This window comes from Aquarana catesbeiana, unplaced genomic scaffold (genome assembly GCF_042186555.1).
Source record: "Aquarana catesbeiana isolate 2022-GZ unplaced genomic scaffold, ASM4218655v1 unanchor237, whole genome shotgun sequence".
NCBI lineage: Eukaryota > Metazoa > Chordata > Amphibia > Anura > Ranidae > Aquarana > Aquarana catesbeiana.
Genome location: NW_027362665.1, coordinates 2,603,642 through 2,627,269, shown reverse-complemented (window position 1 = coordinate 2,627,269; position 23,628 = coordinate 2,603,642). Strand labels below are relative to the sequence as shown.

At 46.6% G+C, this 23,628-nt stretch overlaps 2 protein-coding genes across 3 annotated transcripts in view; both read left to right on the top strand.

The window, feature by feature from the left end:
• The window catches only part of LOC141122058 (uncharacterized), a 67,495-nt gene extending 46,720 nt beyond the window's left edge, over positions 1–20,775 (top strand). Inside the window, exons 6-8 of the mRNA XM_073611854.1 lie at positions 12,783–12,962; positions 13,049–13,172; positions 19,226–20,775. Of these exons, the coding sequence (XP_073467955.1) occupies positions 12,783–12,962; positions 13,049–13,172; positions 19,226–20,472 (1,551 nt within the window). The 3' untranslated portion in view covers positions 20,473–20,775. The remainder of the gene's footprint in view (positions 1–12,782; positions 12,963–13,048; positions 13,173–19,225) is intronic.
• LOC141122000 (uncharacterized) overlaps positions 1–23,628 on the top strand; it is a 146,884-nt gene that overhangs the window by 61,635 nt on the left and 61,621 nt on the right. The gene's annotated exons all lie outside the window — the stretch shown is intronic.

The window sequence follows — 23,628 nt, the reverse complement described above, 5'->3', positions numbered from 1 at the left end:
TTTGCTAGTGCCTGCACCTCTTTGTCTCCACCCGCCTCTGTGCTGGCCCCTGCCGGCACCTGCCGTGTACGTTCCTGGCTCACCTTTAGTATGGAGGGACTTCTCAGTGCTGACAGTTGCTTCTCCAGATTCAGAACCTGGGCTTCCAGGGAAACAATGTGCTTACATTTTGCACAGCAGTATTCGCCCTCGATCGGATGATCAAGGAACGTATACATGCGGCAAGATGTACAAAGAGTCGCCTCTCCACACCCGCCGGGCATCGTACCTATTAAATTTAGTGAGGATTTGGGGATTTTACCCTGTCCAAATTACCTAACAGCTAGCTTCCTGGCACTAATACTCAAGACAATACACAAGTACACAACAAGACAATACACAGGTACTCACAGACCTACGTGCAATCGCAGAACAGTCGCAGACCTATGTACACTCGCAATACTCAAGTATACAATACACAATACACAAGTACTAACGATCCACACACACTACTCAGACAACACTCAGGTACTCACACTACACAGGTACTATGACCCCTGTTATAATCTCCTGTTTTAAACTCTGGTTTTAACTCACCACTTAGAAAAGTTCCACTTGGTTTAAGTTCCTACAGCTTCACAATGAGCCACAATGGAATAGTTTAGATCAGGGATCAGCAACCTGTAGATCGCGATCCACCAGTAGATTGCGGACAGGTGACTGATAGAGCTCGGTCTGGGCTTGCTGACCTGCCATTTCAGTGCAATGCGGAGGGATTACTTGTAAAGTTGGAGCTGTAGTAGGGAGCAAGAGCTGCATAAGCCAATGCCTCCTCTGTAGTGCCGGCTCCTGTCCCATGCGGAATGAACTGCACTTCACCTATTATCCCGGCTAGTGGTCTCCAGAGTGGTAGCAGCAGGAAAGAAGAGATCTTCAGGTCAGTGTAAACAATACACTGGGCATAATAGTATAGGGCTGTTTTCACACTGATGTGCTGCAGTTTACCCACACCGGAGGTGCAGTACGGTGTACCTGCGGGTTTGCTGTGCTTAGCCATAGACTTCTTTAATATCCTGTTTTTCCACCCCCATTGTTATGTGTGAACAAGCCTTAAGTGTGTTGCTGCCGAATGCAACTAAGGGCTCATTCACAAGTGCAGCAGGCACTGCTGCTCCTCTGAAAAGTGATCTATGTGAGGAGGAGAAAAGTTGACTCCTCACCACCTTATTTAAACCCATGATTTCCGCGCAATGCTCACGATTGTGACACGGTAGTACGACAATTAGAGGTTTAAATCGGGTGTGAGGAGGCAACACTGGACGACACTGTGCCCGGTGATCTTTGACTTCTCCCGTGTTGTTCAGGTATATCTCCACTTCTTTAAAGCAGAGTTCCACTCAAAAATAGAACTTCCACTTTTCGGAATCCCCCCCCCCCCCTCCGGTGTCACATTTGGCAACTTTTCAGGGGGAGGGGGTGCAGATATCTGTCTAATACAGGTATTTGCTCCCACTTCCGGGCATAGATTGCCACAGTATCCACGACGATCTATGCCATGTCTGTCCCCCCCTGCTGTCTTCTGGGAGACACACAGGTCCCAGAAGACAGCAGGGGCCAGTGAGATGGCACAGCACAACTCGCGCATGCGCAGTAGGGAACCAGGAAGTGAAACCACAAGGCTTCACTTCCTGATTCCCTTTACCGAAAATGGAGGCGACAGCACCCGAGAGCCGAGGGACAGATCGGCTTTGGGTGCTGACATTGTGGACGCCCTGGGCAGGTAAGTGTCCTTATTTTAAAAGTCAGCAGCTGCAGTATTTGTAGCTGCTGACTTTTTTTTTTTTTTCGGCGGAACTCCGCTTTAAGGTTGCCTACCCCTGGTTTAGATCAAAGTATATTCATGTGTTCGAATGGCCCAGTCACAGTCCAGACCTAAATCACATTGAGAATCTGTGGCAAGACTTGAAAATTGCTGATCACAGACGCTCTCCATCCAATCTGACAGAACTTGAGATATTTTACAAAGAAGAATGGGCAAAAATATAACTCTCTAGATGTGTAAAGCTGGTAGAGACATCCCCAAAAAGACTTGCAGCTGTAATTGCAGAGAAAGGCGGTTCTACAAAGTACTGACTCAGGGGGGCGCCATACAAATGTACTCCCCACACTTTTCACATATTTTATTTGTAAAAAAGTTTAAGAAACATTTATCATGTTCCTTCCACTTCACAATAAAGTGCCACTTTGTGTTGGTCTATCACACAAAATCCCAATAAAATACATTTACATTTTTGGTTGTAACATGACAAAATGTGGAAAATTTCAAGGGGTATGAATACTTTTTCAAGACACTGTACTTCCTTAATGTCAAACTTAGGCTGGCTTTTTTCTGCAAAGAAGCTAAATTCTGGGCGAACTTGGGATATGCACACAAATGTAATCTTCAACTGAAATTAGACAAGGTTGTCACCAGGTCAGGGCACAAGGAGGTCACCATGTCAATTCACAGAGGAGTCACTTCACCAGGGCAATGCACTGAACTGCACAGTGCATTCTGTGTCAGTGTAAGCTAGCTGTGAATGAACTGGGCCGGGGTGTCCTTAACAACCGAAGAGTCAACAACTGTCAATGGGTGTCCCCGCTGACAGCTGAATAAAAAAAGTGCCGGTAAAAAAAAAGAAAAAAAAAAAACAGCATTATATACAAGTGATTTGCCTTAAAAGGAGTATGGTGGCCTGGGTACTGCCCTGGGGGACATTTATCAATAAACAATAATAACAAAAATGTTTTTTATCAGGAGCAGTGATTTTAATGATGCTTAAAGTGCAACAATGAATTATTCCTTTAAATATCGTGCCTGGGGGGCCCCTTAATGTGCCTGTAAAGTGACGCATTTGCAGCATATACAGAACATGCTACAGCAAAACTGACATTTCTAAAGAAAAAAATCCCATTTAAAATGACTCGCGGCTACAATTGCCGACACCCGTCTATTAAAAAATAAAGAAAAAGACGGTGTGGGGAAACCCACACAAAAATTTAAAAAACTGCATGGGGTCCCCCTAAAATCCATACCAGACCCTTAGCCGAGCATGCAGCCTGGCAAGTCAGGATAGGGGAGGGACGAGCTAGCGCCCCCCCCTCCTGAACCATACCAGGCCACATGCCTTCAACATGGGGGGGTGGGTGCTTCGGGGCAGGGGACTTATCAGAATCTGGAAGCCCCCTTTAACAAGGGGGCCCCAGATCTCGCACCCCCTACGTGAATGGGTATCACACCCATTTACCAAAAAAAGTGTCAAAAAGTAAAAACCACAAGAGACCGTTTTTAACAAATACTTTATTAAAAAAATAAAAAAAAGTGTCCCCCAATGTAATCCACAGTCATTCATGACGCCTGAAGGCAGCCTGACCATCACCGGGTGGCCCCGCCCTCGCCTATATAAGAGCTGTCAAAGGGAAGAGAGCATACGGCAGGCAACTTCCATTGGAGGTGGAGCCTTTTCATTCTTTCCTATTTTTCTGCTCCATCTGGGGCCCTGCACTGACAGGCACTTATAAGGCAGCACCGATGAGGTGACACTGATGGGCACTGATATGCAGCCCTGATGGGCATTGATAGGCAGTGAAAGGCTGCGCTGATGGGCACTGATAGGCGGCACTGATAGGCGGCACTGATGGCACTGGCAGGCATTTCAGATAGGCACTGATTGGCATCCATCTGCCTGGGCACTGATTGGCATATCCCTGGTGGTCCAGGGTGGCATACCTGGTGGGCATCCCTGGTGGTCCTGGGGGGCTGCGCTGATTATGAATCAGCGCAGACTCCCCTGTCAGGAGAGCCGCCGATCAGCTCTCCTCTACTTGCGTCTGTCAGACTCAAGTGAGGAAAAGCCAATAAATGGCTCTTCTTGTTTACACTGCAATCAACCGTGATTGGACACGGCTGATCCGTCAGAGGCTCTTTACCGAGATCGGTGTTGCAGTGTCAGACTGACACACCGTAACACCGATCGCCACGCTGTGCACCCCCTAGGGCGCATGATCGCGGCTTTTCCTGCTGGACATCACATGATGCTCAGTCGGGATACCTGAACCAAAAAAGCAGTGATTTTAACTACTTCCCGCTTGGCCTATACCACAATGACGGCTGGGCAGGAAGTGGTTAAAATCATTGCTCCTTTAAAAACAATCGTTTTAAAAACTTTTTTTGCATTGATACATGTCTCCGGGACTTTTTACGACAAATAACTTGTATATAAGCCTTTAAAATGAGGACTTTTGATTTTTCATGTCTTGTAGACTTTAATAGAGTTTGCGTGTTGGCTAGAACTCTTTGCCTGTTCGAGATGTTCTGGTGCAAACCGAACCGGGGGGTGTTCGGCTCATTCCTACAGCTGACTGTGTTGCTTTCTACTCCACAGCCGCCTGCCCACTGTGCATGCGCAAGGAGGAGAACTTTTTAGGCAGTCTGAGTGGAAGTGGGAGTGGGTACCTGTCAAAACCAGGTACCTACTCCCCTCCCCCAAGAAAATGACATGCCAAATGTGGCAGAGGAGGGGGAGGACTTAAACCGGAACTTCCCCTTTTAGGGAAAGTTCTGCTTTAACTAGATCAGTTAGTGAACAGTTAAAAACAGCTGTAAAACCCCACCCCCCCACAAGCTTGGTTTTATCAGCTTCTAATTGAATAATTTTGAATCCCCCCCCCACACACACCTTCCCACTATAAATTTAGTTCATTTCTTGGGATGGCTGGAGAGGGTTTAGGCTGGTCACTCCTTGCACAAAGTGTCACGCCGGCAACAAGTGTTTGGCACTTGGACACGGGCACTTCTTCTAAGGCACTGCTACAAAAAAGTAAGTACAGACATTATTGTTCCACTTCATTCTCTAACTTTCCTCAGCCTTCCTTCTATTAGCCTGTCCCCACCCTCTAAAATGCTCACACTAATCTTTGTTATAACGTCCTCTCTCCTCAAACTCTCATGTCTTTATCCCCCCTTCTCCAGCCCCCAACCTTTACATATCTCCCTCTCTTCTGCCCACTCAATATTACTTCACTTACCACCTCCTTCTCATTCTAAGCCCACACAGTATCACCACGTCCATTCCACCACAGCATCTGCCCTCCTATAAATCCCCTTCCCGCCGACCGTACGCACATATGCGTACTCGGCTTTCCGGAGTTATACGGGGATGATGCCCGCAGCTGCAGGCATCATCCCTGTACCGTTGTTTTCAGCGGGCGATCGGCTACCCGAGTATAACAACCGATGCGGCTAAAAGCCGCTCGGCTGTTATACCGGAGGAGCGGGAGGGGACATCCCCCCCTCCCGCCGCCTCCCGCCGCTGTTACCGGGCCTCCCGTGCGATCGGGAGGCCCGGTGTCCAATCGGGAATCTTCGGCGGCTGGGGGCGGGCTGGAACGAAGCTGTGAGCGGCTTCGTTCCATCCTCCTTGTTGTAAACGCGGAAGCGACGTCATGACGTCACTTCCCGTTTACTCGGCTGCCAATGGCGCCGAATTTAAAAAAGTACACAGTATTCAGAATCGCCATTTTCGGCGATCTGAATACTTTGAAGTGTAAAGGAGGGATGGGGGGTCTTTTAGACCCCCCATCCCTCCATAAAGAGTACCTGTCACCACCTATTACTGTCACAAGGGATGTTTACATTGCTTGTGACAGCAATAAAAGTAAAAAAAAAAAAAAAAAAAAATTTAAACACAATTTATAAAAGTACAAAAATAAATAAAATAAATAAAAAAAAAAAAATTTTTTTTAAAGTGCCCCTGTCCCCGCGAGCTCGCGCAGCGAAGAAAACGCATACGGAAGTCGCGCCCGCATATGTAAACGGTGTTCAAACCACACATGTGAGGTATCGCCGCGATCGTCAGAGCGAGAGCAATAATTCTAGCTCTAGACCTCCTCTGTAGCTCAAACCTGGTAACCGTAAAAAAATGTTAAAGCGTCGCCTATGGAAATTCATAGGTACCATAGTTTGTCGCCATTCCGCGAGTGCGTGCAATTATAAAGTGTGACATGTTTGGTATCTATTTACTCGGCGTAACATCATCTTTCACATTATACAAAAAAATTGGGGTAACTTTACTGTTTGGATTTTTTAAAATTCATGAAAGTGTCACTTTTCCAAAAATTTGCGTTTAAAACACCGCTGCACAAATACCGTGTGATAAAAAATGTTTCAACAATCGCCATTTTATTCTCTAGATTCTCTTCTAAAAAAATATATATAATGTTTGGGGTTCTAAGTAATTTTCTAGCAAAAAATACGGATTTTAACTTGTAAACACCAAATTTCAAAAATAGGCTTAGTCATGAAAGGGATAAATCCCACTCCCGCCTTACCACCCTCACCCTCCTACTACTCCTAATGTCTGGGGACATCGCACCAAACCCCGGCCCTCCCACACCCAATTCCCAACGCCAAGATCGGCCATCTACCTCCTCCAACAGTAGTCGTAACTTCAACCTTCTCATCCCAATTCCCCTGATTCCACAAGTCAGCCCCCCTCTTTCATGTGCCCTCTGGAATGCCCACTCAGTCTTCAACAAACTAGTCTCTGTCAATGACCTTTTCCTCTCCAAATCCCTTGATCTATTTGCTATAACTGAAACCTGGCTCCAGGAATTTGATACTACCTCTCCAGCTGCACTGTCCCACAGTGGCCTTCTCTGGACTCACTCCACCAGACCCAGTGGACGAAAAGGAGGTGGTGTCGGACTTCTCCTCTCCCCACAATGCACCTTCCAGGTACTTCCCACACCCCCATCTCTTTCCCCCTGCTCTTTCGAAATGTACTGCATTTGTCTTTTCTCTCCAGCTTGTCTGAGGGTCTCAGTCATTTATCGGCCTCCTGGACCAGTGTCACGCTTTCTGGATAACTTCTCTGCATGGCTACCCTATTTTCTCTCATCCGAAGTGCCTGCCATAATCCTAGGTGACTTTAACATTCCAATCAATGTTAATAATGCTACCACTTCTAAACTACTCAACCTAACCTCCTCTTTTAACCTAACACAATGGACACAAACCACCACTCACTCCAACAGCAATACTCTCAACCTCGTATTCTCCCATCACTGCACTCCCTGCAACCTCTCTAACACCCCCTTTCCTCTCTCTGATCACAATCTTATCCGTTTCACACTCTCCTTGTCTCCTACATCCCATGCTGCCAACCCACAAACCACTACCCGCAGGAACCTTCGCAACCTCAAACCTTCCCTTCTTCACTCTGCTACTGATGGCCTTTATGACAAAATCGCACCCCTGTCCTGCCCAGACCTAACCACTTCTATCTACAACACCACGTTGTCATCCTCCCTAGACTTATTTGCTCCTCTTTCTACACGCAGAACCAGGCCCCATCTGCCACAACCCTGGCAAACAGATGACACCAGAAGTCTCAAGAGACACAGCCATGCTCTTGAGCGAGCATGGCGTAAATCTAAATCCCTGCAAGATTTTACCCTCTACAAATCTCCCCTTCTCAAATACAACTCTTGCCTCCACACCGCTAAACAAACCTATTACAACCCTCTCAACAAAACCCTCTCATCCAAGCCTCGTCAACTCTTTTCTACCCTTTATTCCTTACTTCACCCCCCACTGCCCCCACCCACCAACATATTGCCAACCATTTCAGTAGCAAAATCAACACAATTCGCAAGGAGATATCCAGCATTCAAATTCCTCCCCTACCCAACATATCAGGTCCAACACCACACTCAATACTCTCCTCCTTTTGCCCAGTTTCCATAAAAAAAGTTGATAAACTCCTCTCCATGGCCCACCTCACTACATGTCCCCTGGACCCTGTCCCCTCTCAATTACTGCGACCACCTTCCCACTCTATCCTCAACTCCCTAACCCACATCTTCTACCTCTCCCTCTCCTCCGGCACCTTTCCTTCCCCGCTCAAACATGCACTGGTTACCCTCATACTCAAAAAACCCTCACTAGACCCCACCTGTTTGAATAACTTAAGACCCATCTCCCTTCTCCCATTTGCCTCCAAGCTCATCGAACGCCTTGTCCATGACCAAATGAGTCGCTACCTCACGGACAACAACCTTCTCGACCCCCTACAGTTTGGCTTCCGCCTACAACATTCCACTGAAACTGCCCTACTAAAACTCACCTATGACCTAATAACTGCTAAAACCAATGGCCATTACTCCATACTCATACTTTTAGACCTCTCTGCTGCCTTTGACACAGTTGACCACCTGCTGTTCCTCAGCAAATTACACTCCCTTGGCCTCCGTGATTCTGCATTATCCTGGTTCTCCTCCTACCTATCTCAGCGCACTTTCAGTGTCACTTACAACTCTATCTCCTCTGCTCCCCTTCCTCTTTCTGTTGGGGTACCCCAAGGCTCCGTCCTTGGGGCTCTCCTTTTCTCACTCTATACCTCTTCCCTGGGCCAGTTGATCACCTCCCATGGCTTCCAATACCATCTCTATGCCGATGACACCCAGATCTATCTCTCCACTCCTCAACTCATCCCCACTATCTCCTCACGGATCTCAAACTTGCTGAATGACATATCGGTATGGATGTCACACCACTTCCTCAAACTTAATCTTTCTAAAACTGAGCTTGTTATATTTCCTCCTTCACGGTCCCCCTCCTGTGACTTCACCATTAATATCAACAACACAACCATTGGTCCCTCCACACATGCCAGGGTCCTGGGTGTAATCCTTGACTCTGACCTCTCCTTCAGCCCCCACATCCAATCACTGGCTAAATCCTGCCGCCTTAACCTCCGCAACATCTCCAGAATTCGACCCTTCCTGACTAATGACACCACAAAGCAACTTATTCACTCCTTGATTATTTCCCGCCTCGACTACTGCAACTTTCTCCTTAATGGCCTACCCCTTACACAGGCTCCTCCCCCCCTTCAGTCTATTATGAATGCTGCTGCTAGACTAATACACCTCACTAATCGATCTGTGACTGCTGCCCCTCTCTGCCAATCCCTTCACTGGCTTCCCCTCCCCCACCGTGTAAAATTCAAAATGCTAACCATAACATACAAGGCCATTCACAACATCGCCCCCATCTACATCACCAACCTCATCTGCAGATATCGCCCAAATCGTCCCCTCCGCTCCTCCCAGGACCTCCTGCTGTCTAGCTCCCTTGTTACCTCCTCCCATGCTCGCCTTCAGGACTTCTCCAGAGCCTCTCCCATCCTCTGGAACTCCCTGCCCCAGTATGTCCGATCAGCCCCTAACCTGTCCACCTTTAGGAGATCCCTGAAAACTCATTTATTCAGGGAAGCCTATCCCACACCCACATAACTGTCCCTGAGCCACCCCCATCAAATCATTCTTTGCAGCTATTACCTTTTGTACCACCACCCCCTCTCTTTAGAATGTAAGCTCTACGAGCCGGGCCCTCCTGTACCTTTTGTATTGAACTGTAATTGTGTTGTCCCCCTTATACATTGTAAAGCACTGAGTAAACTGTTGGCGCTATATAAATCTCGTATAATAATAAATCTCGTATAAATAGAGTTGATCAGTGAGATATAGACTTGGTAATGACAGTGTATGGAAGGGAGAGAAGAGTTGTATAGAATAGAGGAAGTGAACTGAAGGGAACCAGACCGGGAGAGAGGAGTGGGAAGTCCAGCTACATATAGTGGGAGAGGAGTGGGAAGTCCAGCTACATATAGTGGGAGAGGAGTGGGAAGTCCAGCTACATATAGTGGGAGAGGAGTGGGAAGTCCAGCTACATATAGTGGGAGAGGAGTGGGAAGTCCAGCTACATATAGTGGGAGAGGAGTGGGAAGCCCAGCTACATATAGTGGGAGAGGAGTGGGAAGCCCAGCTACATATAGTGGGAGAGGAGTGGGAAGCCCAGCTACATATAGTGGGAGAGGAGTGGGAAGCCCAGCTACATATAGTGGGAGAGGAGAGGGAAGACCAGCTACATATAGTGGGAGAGGAGAGGGAAGACCAGCTACATATAGTGGGAGAGGAGTGGGAAGACCAGCTACATATAGTGGGAGAGGAGTGGGAAGACCAGCTACATATAGTGGGAGAGGAGTGGGAAGACCAGCTACATATAGTGGGAGAGGAGTGGGAAGACCAGCTACATATAGTGGGAGAGGAGTGGGAAGTCCAGCTACATATAGTGGGAGAGGAGTGGGAAGTCCAGCTACATATAGTGGGAGAGGAGTGGGAAGCCCAGCTACATATAGTGGGAGAGGAGTGAGCAGCCCAGCTACATATAGTGTGAGAGGAGTGGGAAGCCCAGCTACATATAGTGGGAGAGGAGAGGGAAGACCAGCTACATATAGTGGGAGAGGAGTGGGAAGACCAGCTACATATAGTGGGAGAGGAGTGGGAAGACCAGCTACATATAGTGGGAGAGGAGTGGGAAGACCAGCTACATATAGTGGGAGAGGAGTGGGAAGCCCAACTATATATAGTGGGAGAGGAGTGGGAAGCCCAGCTACATATAGTGGGAGAGGAGTGGGAAGTCCAGCTACATATAGTGGGAGAGGAGTGGGAAGCCCAGCTACTTATAGTGGGAGAGGAGTGGGAAGTCCAGCTACTTATAGTGGGAGAGGAGTGGGAAGCCCAGCTACATATAGTGGGAGAGGAGTGGAAAGCCCAGCTGCTTATAGTGTGAGAGGAGTTGAAAGCCCAGCTACTTATAGTGGGAGAGGAGTGGGAAGCCCAGCTACATATAGTGGGAGAGGAGTGGGAAGCCCAGCTACATATAGTGGGAGAGGAGTGGGAAGCCCAGCTACATATAGTGGGAGAGGAGTGGGAAGCCCAGCTACATATAGTGGGAGAGGAGTGGGAAGCCCAGCTACATATAGTGGGAGAGGAGTGGGAAGCCCAGCTACATATAGTGGGAGAGGAGTGGGAAGCCCAGCTACATATAGTGGGAGAGGAGTGGGAAGCCCAGCTACATATAGTGGGAGAGGAGTGGGAAGCCCAGCTACATATAGTGGGAGAGGAGTGGGAAGCCCAGCTACATATAGTGGGAGAGGAGTGGGAAGCCCAGCTACATATAGTGGGAGAGGAGTGGGAAGCCCAGCTACATATAGTGGGAGAGGAGTGGGAAGCCCAGCTACATATAGTGGGAGAGGAGTGGGAAGCCCAGCTACATATAGTGGGAGAGGAGTGGGAAGCCCAGCTACATATAGTGGGAGAGGAGTGGGAAGCCCAGCTAGATATAGTGGGAGAGGAGTGGGAAGCCCAGCTAGATATAGTGGGAGAGGAGTGGGAAGCCCAGCTAGATATAGTGGGAGAGGAGTGGGAAGCCCAGCTAGATATAGTGGGAGAGGAGTGGGAAGCCCAGCTAGATATAGTGGGAGAGGAGTGGGAAGCCCAGCTAGATATAGTGGGAGAGGAGTGGGAAGCCCAGCTAGATATAGTGGGAGAGGAGTGGGAAGCCCAGCTAGATATAGTGGGAGAGGAGTGGGAAGCCCAGCTAGATATAGTGGGAGAGGAGTGGGAAGCCCAGCTAGATATAGTGGGAGAGGAGTGGGAAGCCCAGCTAGATATAGTGGGAGAGGAGTGGGAAGCCCAGCTAGATATAGTGGGAGAGGAGTGGGAAGCCCAGCTAGATATAGTGGGAGAGGAGTGGGAAGCCCAGCTAGATATAGTGGGAGAGGAGTGGGAAGCCCAGCTAGATATAGTGGGAGAGGAGTGGGAAGCCCAGCTAGATATAGTGGGAGAGGAGTGGGAAGCCCAGCTAGATATAGTGGGAGAGGAGTGGGAAGCCCAGCTAGATATAGTGGGAGAGGAGTGGGAAGCCCAGCTAGATATAGTGGGAGAGGAGTGGGAAGCCCAGCTGCATATAGTGGGAGAGGAGTGGGAAGCCCAGCTGCATATAGTGGGAGAGGAGTGGGAAGCTCAGCTGCATATAGTGGGAGAGGAGTGGGAAGCTCAGCTGCATATAGTACACTAAGCTGTGGTGGGAGAAGATAAAGGCAGAACGGAATACAGCTGTTCGGGAGAGCGATGAGGAGACAACAGGGAAGATATATAGTCTGTGCAGACAGGAGACTGGATAGATCAGACAGAACAAGGAGTACAGGAGTGAAGGACTGCAGGGAGACACCGGGACACAATCAGAGATATCAGGGAGAAGGATCAGAGCTTTATTGTAGGAAAGGGGGATGGGGGGGCATATCTGAGAAGCAGAGTGAGAATGGAAAGAATCTGGAGGAAGGAAGTGAAGAGAAAGAAAGTTACAATCAGAAGGGAATATGAACAAGTCACACTGAGAGAGAAGAGAGGGAGTTCAGCTAACATTCAGAGCACTGATGAGCCGCTCAGTCATAGAATGACAGGAAGCCAACAGAATGTAACTTAGCCGCTTCAGCTGGACATGTTAGCTTCCTGGGCCCCTCAGGAACTGATAGGGCCCGGGCCCCATACAGCAGAACCGGTGGTACCCCTTATCGGGGGCCATGCACACAAGTACTATGAATACATAAAGTGTACATACTCTAATATTTGGTTATAGCACAAGATGGCGGCATTGGGTATAGAAAATAACTAAATGGGTAACATTTCCTGGTGGGTCAGTGAGCCTTACTAGTAAAAAATGTGTGACTCTATTATACAGTTTGACTTCTAGAATAAGCTATAAATCTGACCACAATGTAATCATATCATTGAAAGGAGATGTCTGTCCTTTGCTGAATCAAGAACATTGTGGCCAATCCCTGGAGAATAAATATAGATCTGACCATAGAGATGAGGGATTATGGGAGAGTGATATTTATCTTTGTATAACACAGAACTGTACAGTAATAATGAAGAAATCTACAAGAAGGAGATCTCATAATATGACCAGAAGATCCTTGAGAATCCAGAATCCCATCACCATCCCTCCACCTCCATCCCCGATCCCTACAAGACACAACATGGAGAAGATTCTAGAAGTCACCAAGAAGATGATGGAGCTGCTGACAGGAGAGGTGAGCGGTGCTGGGAATTCTGGGACATTATCCAGTAACAGACAAGGGATGTGTCTGGATGGTGACTGTATCATTGTGTGTGTCAGGTTCCTATAAGGTGTCAGGATGTCACTGTCTATTTCTCCATGGAGGAGTGGGAGTATTTAGAAGGACACAAGGATCTCTACAAGGACATCATGATGGACAATCGGCTGCCCCTCACATCACCGGGTAAGAGGAGACTTTATTGTAAAGGAGAGAGCAGTACGGAGGGTCCACCTAGATCCCCCATCATCTCATAAACACATAGAAACAATGGGGGTTATTTACTAAAGGCAAATCCACTTTGCACTACAAGTGCACTTGAAATTGTACTGAAAGTGCACTTAGAAGTGCAGTCGCTGTAGATCCAAGGGGGACATGCAAGGAAAATAAAAAACAGCATTTTAGCTTGTACATGATTGGATAATAAAATCAGCAGAGCTTCCCCTCATTTCAGATCTATCCCTCAGATTTACAGCGACTGCACTTCCAAGTGCACTTTCAGTGAAATTTCAAGTGCCCTTTGCACTTGTAGTGCAAAGTGGATTTGCCTTTCATAAATAACCCCCTATGTATTCAGTCTCAGGAGATGGGAGGCAGCGGTGTGGGACCTCTGCAAATTGTCTCATGTGAACATTTAATCTTCTACTGATTACTGAATACCAATATTATGAGTCCTGACCCTTACACTATATAATTTATTTCCTGGACCTCCCCATGTCAGCCTACTATGGGTCAGCTGCGCCCCCTCTGACCCCTCCAGGACCACCTTTTTCTTAGCCCATAAATGGCGGCTGTCTGCCCACACCAATGTTCTTTTTTTCATCCTCGCTCCAGACGCCTTTTAAAGTTTTTGTTTTTGTTTTTTTTTTGTTTTTTTCTTCTGTATTTATTTTTTTTTTCTTCATCCACCATCCATCCTGTTCGGGTTCAGCCTCTCCCAGTTCAGAAGACTCCCTCCATATAGGCTGTAAATCTCCTGAGGAGGTGGGTTCCCATGGTGCTGGGATTGTATGATACAGTATACTGGCAAAGGTCACTGGCAGTATAAATGACTGTATATACCTTCGTTAGGCAGGTGCTGGCACTCTCTCTTTCCATGTTTTTGTGTGTTCAGGCAGTGGTTTGGCTCACTGGGACTTGTAGTTCATCGCCTCCACGTGTATTCCTTTCAAGAAGCTCAGAGTTTAGCAGGTGAGGTCTGGGGCAGCTTCCTCTTTGGGTTGCCTAGCAAACACCAGAATGCTCACTGCTGATTTGCAGCAGGCTCTGTCCTCTAGGCCAGTGTTTCTCAACGCCAGTCCTCAAGGCGACCCAACAGGTCATGTTTTCAGGATTTCCACTATTTTGCACAGGTGATTCGATCAGCTTCACTGCCTTAGTAATTACCACAGCCGTTTCGTCTAAGGGAAATCCTGAAAACCTGACCTGTTTGGGCGCCTTGAGGACTGGAGTTGAGAAACACTGCTCTAGGCTAATCTCAGCCTCCAGCTGATCAATCTGCTGCTCTGCTCTGCTCTGGTAAGCCTCCTTCCAGGACTCTCATTACTTACTGCTGTGTTACTTGTCTGTCAGTGTTTTTATTATCCTGTGCCTTAAAGGTCTGGGGAATGTTGCCTGTCTGCCTAGCTGCCTTAGCACTGAAGATTCGGATGGAGAAGTTTATTTTAATTGTATTTATTTTATTTATTTTTTGTTTTAAAAAGAGAGCACATCCTCTGTGTTTTACAGAGAGAAGGGCCCAGTGCGGGATAAACGCCCGCAAAGAGGTTCCAAATCAGCATTCCAGCCTCAAAGGAGTAAAAAAGGGATCTCCCTTACCTCACTTTAGTCGCTCGGAACCGAGCCAAGAGAGGTCAAGACATCAGAAAGCCTCTAGAAAGAGCTAATCTGGGCGCAGACACAGAAGAAGATCCTCTCCTTCGGTTTCATCGCCAGCCCTGGCAGAAGAAAGATCCTGTTGGGCCTGCTCAACTGAGGTCCTCAGAGGAAAGCAGGTATGTGCATCTTGCTTCAAGGAGGCGGCTCAGGACAATGCTGCTAAAGCACACCAGGTTAAATCCTACATTAAGCACGCAGTCAAGGAAGGGTAAAAGAGTGTTTCAAGGAATCCTGCTCATCCTACTGTATCTTCAGCATCTGCAGATTCAGGTCATGTGTTTTCAGTGCGTTTTAACTCTGAAGTCGATAGCGATTCGGATCCATCTGAGGCTGAGATCTGCGGGGCCTGAGAAGAAGCTCAATGTGCATAATAGAGTATCGAAGCTGTACCCCTTGGGACACTACGCCTAAGGTGGATGCTTCATTACGTAGATTCACCCGCCACATTGCGCTTCCACTGGAGGATTAGGTCTCTTTTAGGGATCCTATGGATCGCAGAATAAATGCAGACCTAAAAGGTTGTATAGTTTGGCAGCCTGCAGACCAGCGGTAGCACTCACTTCTGTGGCATCAGCACTTGGGCTGGATTCGCACCTGTGCGTTTTTGGTGCTTTTTCCGTTTTGCGGATTTTCACTACTGTCCATTTACCATGGTCTCCTATGGAGCACGTTCTGTGGTGCGGGTCTGTGGGGAGCGCTGGGAGTGCATGGGTGTGAATCCAGCGTTAGAGTGTGGGTAGCAGAGCTGGTGGATAGATGTTCGGATGAAAGTCTGGGTATTGACAGTTCTTCTCCTTTGCAGTTTTCAAGACTGCTGTAGAGTTTATGGCTGTTGACTAGGTCAAGATAACAGCAAAGACAATGGCTCATTCCATCACAGCCCGCAGAGCCTTATGGTTGAAGCATTGGTCGGCCCATAAGACTTCCAAGCACAGTCTGTTTGGTTCCATTCAACGGGAAGCTACTCTTTGGGAAGACTTGGAATCAGCAATTCAGCGGGTTTCCAGCAGCAGATCTTAGATGACATGCTACTTCTGGGTCCATCAAATGAGCTCCTTATAGTTCATGTGAATTTCACCTGCAAAACATTAGCTCGTTTCGGTTGGTTGATCAACTTTCGGAAGAGCCAGATGCATCCAACCCAAATGGTGGAGTATTTAGGAGTACAATTTGACAAGGATCGGAGTCGTGTTTCTCTTCCTCAGAGGAAGATCCAGGAGATCCAGTCTCAGACAAAAGCAGTGATGGCCAGGCCTTCTATGATGGTGAAGGAATGCATGCAGTATCTGGGGGTTCTATCAGCCACAGTTCCAGTAGTCCCGTGGGTCAGGTGGTGCAGAAGGAGGTTTCAATGCAACTTTCTTCTTCAGTGGGATCGTCACTCCTTGTTCCAGAAAATCTATCTGCTAATTCTGATTATCTGGTCCCTGGTTTGGTGGTCAGTAGCTCGCAATCTTTCCCGCGGAGTTCCGTTGAAGGCCTCAGAACCAATAGTGGTGACAACCAATGCCAGTCTGGCAGGCTGCGGGGCACACTGCCTGGGACAGCAGGTTCAAGGCTAATGGAACCTTTGTGGGGCGAAGAGTTCAAATTTCCTGGGACTGGATGCTGTCAGATGCACTCTCTTAGCATTCCAACCTATGTTGCGAGGTCAAGCTGTCAAGATCCTTTTGGACAACAAAACTACGGTGGCTTATGTGTCTCATCAAGGGGGCACAAGACATTGCCCGCTCCTTCAGGTGCCATGTCAATCTTCCTATGGGCAGAGAAGAATCTCAGCTCTTTTACAGCATCTTATCTCCCAGGGCCTGGGAATGTTTTAGCAGATCGCTTGAGTCGATGCTTTGGGGATCACAACAAATGAGGCCTCAACTCCAAGTACCTATGCAGGATCTTCAGGGTCTGGGGGACGCCTTCAATAGATCTTATGGCATTGGAGAAGAATTGTCAACTGCCTTGCTTCTTCTCCCGGACCTGGCATCCACAGGCGTTGGGTCAGGGTGCTCTGTCCAGGTCTTGGAACTTCCCCTTGGTGTATGTGTTCCCGCCGCTTCCCTTGGCTCTCAAAATCCTGCTGCAGATTCAGCGAGAAAGGGTCGCAGCAATAGTAGTCCTACCTTACTGGCTCAGGGAGCTGTGGTTCCCTCTGGCTTGGAGGATAAAGTTGGGCTCACCAATCCCACTGCCTCCTTGTCAAAATCTCCTTGTGCAGAGTGGGGCCTCATATCCGAACCGCAGGAGGATGAATTTAATGACTTGAAAGTGAGAGGGGGCTTTGACTGGCTGGGGTCTCTCGGGCGGTGTAGTGGAGACATTATTACAGGCTCGTAAGAGGTCTACGAATGTAACCTATCACCGGATCTGGAATACTACAGAAAGGGGTTGTGACCTTGGATCTCCTTCAGTATCTAACATTTTGAAGTTTCTGCAGAGTGGTCTCTAAGGGTTAGATTATAATTCCCTGAAAGGTCAAATCCCCGCCTTGTCGGCTATGTTGTGTACAAGATATGCTCTACATCCATTGGTGATCTGATTTTTAGGGGCAGCCATAGAAATCAGACCTCCATTGAAATCGTTTTTTCCAAAAGAGGACTTAACACTAGTCTTGGGAACATTGCTGGTTCCTCCGTTTGATCAAGTTTTCTCTTGTTTATTATTTCTTTTAACAGTTTTTTGTTTTTTACTAGCTGTTGTCTCGGCCAGAAGAGTCTCCGAGTTGTGCGCCTTCTCATCTAAAGAGCCATATTGTTTGGTGCTCCCAAACAAGATAGTCCTTAGGCCGGTACCAAGCTTTCTACCTAAGGTGGCCACATAATTTCGTATGAACTGGGAGGTAATTCTCCCAGCCTTTCCAGCGGATACAGCTGATGATGAGTGGAGTATGTTAGACCTGGTCTCTGCAGTTTCAACCTCCCTGAAATGGACTAAAAGCTTTTGAAAACAAGATCAGCTGTAGGTTTTCCCAATGGGGCCTAAAAAGGGTATGCCAGCAACATCCAGAGCTGTGTCTTCCTGGTTTGTCAAGACCATACATATTTCATACAAACCCTGGGCCTTCCTCCTTCAGAGATCAAAGCACATTCGACAAGGGGTATGGCAGCATACGCAAAGTTCGCCCCTGAGGTAGTTTGCAGAGCAGCAAGCTGGAGTGCGCCCAACACCTTTTATTAGGCATTACAGGCTTAATATGGCTTGTCCGCCTGAGGAAACATTTGGCTCTATGGTTATTACAGCGGCTGTTGCCCATTAAAAATTTGAGTAGTATTGCATTGAGGGTTTGGCTTATTTTTTGTCTTCCCTCCCTTCTTAATATTGCTTGGTACATCCCATAGTAGGCTGATATGGGGAGGTCCGGGAATAAGGAAAATTGTTATCCACACTTACCGTAATTTTCCTTTCCTGGATCCTCCCCATGTCAGCCAGGGATTCCCACCCAGTTTATCCATTGCGAGGAGGGTATTTTTGAACACTGGTGTGGGCAGACAGCCACCATTTATGGGCTAAGAAAGAGGTGGTCCTGGAGGGGGCGGAGCTGACCCATAGTAGGCTGACATGGGGAGGATCCAGGAAAGGCAAATTACGGTAAAGTATGGATAACAATTTTCCTTAATTGTACATTGCATACTCCTGACCCCTGCACTATATACTCTGTCTTGTACATTACATCATTCTGATACTATATAGTCCTATCTGTTGTATCTTATACAATATGTTGTACATTACATAGTCCTGACTTCTGCTCTCTCCCCTCTACCCACTGCTATATATACACATAATATGTATTCTTTTTTGTTACACCCATTTTCTACCAGCTGGACATTTTATATCTGGTTGGAGCACAGACGTTTACATGTTGATAATAATGTGATAACATCCTCAAATTTTGGAACCTTAAACAGAAAGTGATAATGAGGGAGGAGTCAATAACCCAATGATGGTGGTCTTCAGGATCAGTCCAGTCTTCATCTTGGTTGTTCTCCCCCCATCCTCACTCTCTGACCTCTGGTGGGGCTCAGCCCCGCTGTTATTCATGACTAAATCATGGACTAAATAAGGAAGTGCAGGACTTCTTGTGTTGGGAAGATGGCAATGAGTGATAGAGGGGGTGGGGACACTCATCCTATAATCCCCTCATCACTGTCACTCCTATAAAAGACAGTTCTCATTGTTTCCTCACTCTCTGACTAAGGTCCATGAATAAATAAATGAACTGGTAGGAGATCAGAGGAGCCATTTACTAGTTACCTTGAGGGTGGAATTGTAAGACCCTCAAAGACAAAGCTGCCTGATGTGGGCGGAGTCCTGGTTTAGGGGAACCAATCTGCTCATGTCTAGTAATAATCTTTTTATTTCTATTTTAGTAGATGGACGGGAGATGAGGAAAACCTCAGAGGATTGTCTCACTTTGTCTCCAGACTGTAAAGTAGAAGATGAGGACATCACACAGTATAGTCCAGGAGAAAACCCGACTACCTCAAATGTCCATCCGGCACCACACAGTGTAGATGGACCATCGTATTCCTCTTATCCTGAGGAACCTCAGACTGTGAGGGACGGTGACGTCCTTCCAACAGATAAGAGCTTTTCCTGTCCTGAGTGCGGGAAGTGTTTCCATTCTAAATACAAACTTAATAGGCATAACAGATCTCACACAGCAGAGAAGCCACATTCCTGTCCTAAGTGCGGGAAGTGTTTCCGTTTTAAATCCCAACTTAATGTGCATAAAAGGTCTCACAAGGAGGAGAAGCCGTATTCCTGTCCTGAGTGCGGGAAGTGTTTTCCTTCTAAATCAAAACTTAACGACCATAAAATATCTCATACAGGAGAAAAACCGTATTCTTGTTCTGAGTGTGGAAAATCTTATTCACGAACCTCGCATCTTTACACACATCAAAAAGTGCACACGGGTGAGAAGCCATATTCCTGTCCTGAGTGTGGGAAATGTTTTGTACTAAAATCACAACTTTTAATACATCAGAGGTCTCACACGGGGGAAAAGCCGTATTCCTGTTCTGAGTGCAGGAAATGTTTTTCACAATCCTCGCATTTATCCACACATCAGAGATCTCACGCGGGGGAAAAGCCGTATTCCTGTTCTGAGTGTGGTAAATGTTTTTCAATTCAGTCCAATCTTGAAAAACATAAGAGGTTGCACACCGAGGAGAAGCCATATTTCTGCTCTGAGTGTGGGAAGTGTTATATACTGAAGTTCAATCTTTACAAACATCTAAGATCTCACACGGGGGAGAAGCCATATTCCTGTCCTGATTGTGGGAAATGTTTTTCCACTAAATCCGCTCTTTCTATGCATCAGAATTCTCACACAGGGGAAAAGCCATATTCCTGTCCTGAGTGTGGGAAATGTTTTTCAGAGCAGTCCAATCTTTACAGACATAAGAGGTCTCACACAGGGGAGAAGCCATATTCCTGTCCTGTTTGCAGGAAATGTTTTTCAATGAAGCCCAATCTTTCCAGACATCAGAGATCTCACACGGGGGAGAAGCCGTATTCCTGTCCTGAGTGTGGAAAATGTTTTACACAGAAGTCCAGTCTTTACAAACATCAGAGACTGCACATGGGGGAGAAGCCACTTTCCTGTCCTGAGTGAGGGAATTGTTCCTCACTAAAGTCATGTCTGCCGGTACATCAGGGATCCCACACAACCCTCGAGGTGTATTAGTCCCTTGAGTGTGGGAAATGTTTTCTATATGAATGTTGCTGGACATCACAGCTCTCATGTGGGGAAGAAGCACACCCTGATATACACCTCAGATATACTCCATGGCTGATCTTCATCATGTAAGAAACAGTTGATAAGGAGATCAGAGATCACCAAAGACATGGATGAAGTGTTGTACCGTGTTGGCCATTGATAGCAGGAGAAAAATAAAAATGGAGTCATTACCTCTCATTGGCTGAGTACATTTTGTGGTGTGAGCTCTCACAAACACTTAGAGGTCTATTTTAAAATAAATTAGTTGAACGAATGTGACAAGTTTTGGTCACATATTTTTCATATGATCATTGGCTCCATCTAGTGGCCATAATGGTGTTTTGCACTAAATTTACTGATGGAGATGTTACACTGAACACAGCAGACTGATCCCATCTAGCTCACATTAACCCTTTTACTGTCAGAGCTGTTTTTGTATTTTTTTGCACACATGTTAAAATGTACATTTTTGTCCTGAAGATTTGTGTAAAACCCCCAAACATATATTTTCTGAAAGCAGAGTCCCTGAAGAATAAAAGGGTGATAGTTCATGTGACATGATATTAGCTCAGTGGTTTATCAAGTGTAAGTTTCAGTAAGAAATACATCAAGTGTAATTTTAGAACACAATTGCAATATTTTACCCACTTTTTGGTAAAATATAAAAGATGACATTGTGCTGAGTAAATAGATACCCAACATGTCCAGCCCTAAAATTGTGTGTGCTGATGAAATGATGACAAACTTTGGTACTCAATATTGGCCCATAGGTGACGCTTTAAAAGCCTTTCCAGGTCCTCTGTGTAGAGGTAACCCAGAATAATGGATGTAGAATGATTTCTTTCACTCTGGCATGTATGGTGTTGTGTAGTAAATGTAATGCAATCATTGTTTTTTTATTATATAGACACCAGCAAAATGTTATTTATGTTGTAAGTAAGAAGGAACTGAAAGTTTTGGGTGGGATTTTAAGTGCTTGGGTGTAACTTTCATTTTCTAACATAACTTTACTACTATCACTTAAGGGACTGATAAACCCCAATATGATAGCATTTTGTTGTGATAGGTTCTCTTTAATGAGACATCAGGAGTCTATCAGACCCCTCATGTCTCTCCTGCCTTCCACTGAAGATAATGGAGAGCAGATCATGCTCCATTCTTACCCCCTCAATCTCCTCACATATCACCAACGTACTGTGTGACATATCAGTATGGATATCACATCATTTCCTGAAACTTATTCTTTCTAAAACTGAGCTTGTAATATTTCCTCCTCCCCTATCTGCTCCCTAGGACTTTATCATCAAGATCAATGGCACAACTATTGGTCCCTCCACACATGCCAGGGTGCTGGGTGGAATCCTAGACTCTGACCTCTCCTACAGTCCCCACATCCAATCACCGGCTACATCTTGCCCCCCTAACCTCTGCAATATTTTTAGAATTTGCCCCCTCCTGACTAACAACACCACAAAACAACTTATTCACTCCTTGGTTATTTACCACCTCGACTACTGCAACTCCCTCCTCACTGGCTGACCTTTTCACAGGCTATCCCCCTTCATTCTATTATGAATGCTGCTGGTAGACTAATACACCTTACTAACCGATCCGTGACTGCTGCTCCTCTCTGCCAATCCCTTCACTGGCTTCCCCTATCCCACCGTATAAAATTCAAAATACTAACTGTGACTGACATAGCTAAGGACTGGGGCTTTTGGAGAGGACTGGGAGCAATTATCTTACCCACTGACTATGGGCCCTGGCATTTAAGGGAACACTACTTTTTGGAAAGTGTATGGAGTATCCGTGGAGTGGTATTATATTGGATTCAAGTCCATGTCTCCCCAAGACACACAGACTCTGGGACTCTAAGCCTAGGGACCATGTTAAGGGCCTAGATGCCACATTTCCAGCAAGGACTGTTCCACACCATGGGAGTCATAGCAGATGTTGATGTCATCAGCAAGCCACCTGTCTGGGGTTGCCTGCTATAATGTGTTTATTGCAAGTAGGTCTAGTGTGCCTCCTAGGCGTCTTTCAACCATTGTTATTTGTACTAAACTCGCCTTTTGTCTGTCTGCTAAGCAAACCATTGTGGGTTGTGTTTATACTTGTAATAATGTGTATTGTCCAGTACACTGCATTCAGTATTATACAAGTCGGCAAGTCTGACCTGGAATGAAACCTCTCAGTCATTCAGGTAGCGAATTAACATAGAGTTTATAGTATATGTCTGTTCTAATTATATTCCTGTGTGCAGTTTGTATTGTTAGGGTAATATGATCAGGAGGGGGTGTCCTCCTATGGTCTATATATTCTGTGTTAGTTTGTTCAAATAAATGTGTTCCAGCTTTGCTGCCAAAAGTGTGCTGCTGCCTAGTTTTTGGTTGTAATATGGGGCTAGAATATCTGATATCTATCTTCAGACTGGAGGAAGCGATATATGATGGAAGCACTCAAGCGGAGTGGGAAGCGATTCCTTTACACTAACCACAACATACAAAGCCATCCACAGCATCACCCCCAACCTCATCTGCAGATATCTCCCAAATCATCCTCTCCACTCTTCCCAATGCCTCCTGCTCTCTAGCTCCCTAGTTACCTCCTCCCATACTCACCTCCAGGACTTAAACATGCTGCGCAAACTGTTGGCGCTATATAAATCCTGTAAATTAATATTAATAATTCACAGCTTCTCCGGCCACAGTGGTCAGGAATGATAGCAATGAACTCAAAAGTCACCTAATACATATCACTTCTGGGTTCATTCTAGCTACAGGGAGCAGTGAGCGGATGTTCTCTGGTCTATCTCTCTCTTCTACTCAGTGGCATCCACCATGCTAGGCCCATAGGTGGGATAAGTGGAGCCCAACAAACATAGTGGGCATATGTGGAAACCATCCAGCATCAGTTTGGAAAGCTTGCCCTGTGAGGATAACTGAGAGCGTTTAGTCTTCACCTGAATGTTCCAGAAGGGTACTGCTGGTCTCTGTGACAAATGATTCCACCATTGTAGGTAGGTTTTGTAATGTTTCCCTGAACATCGTA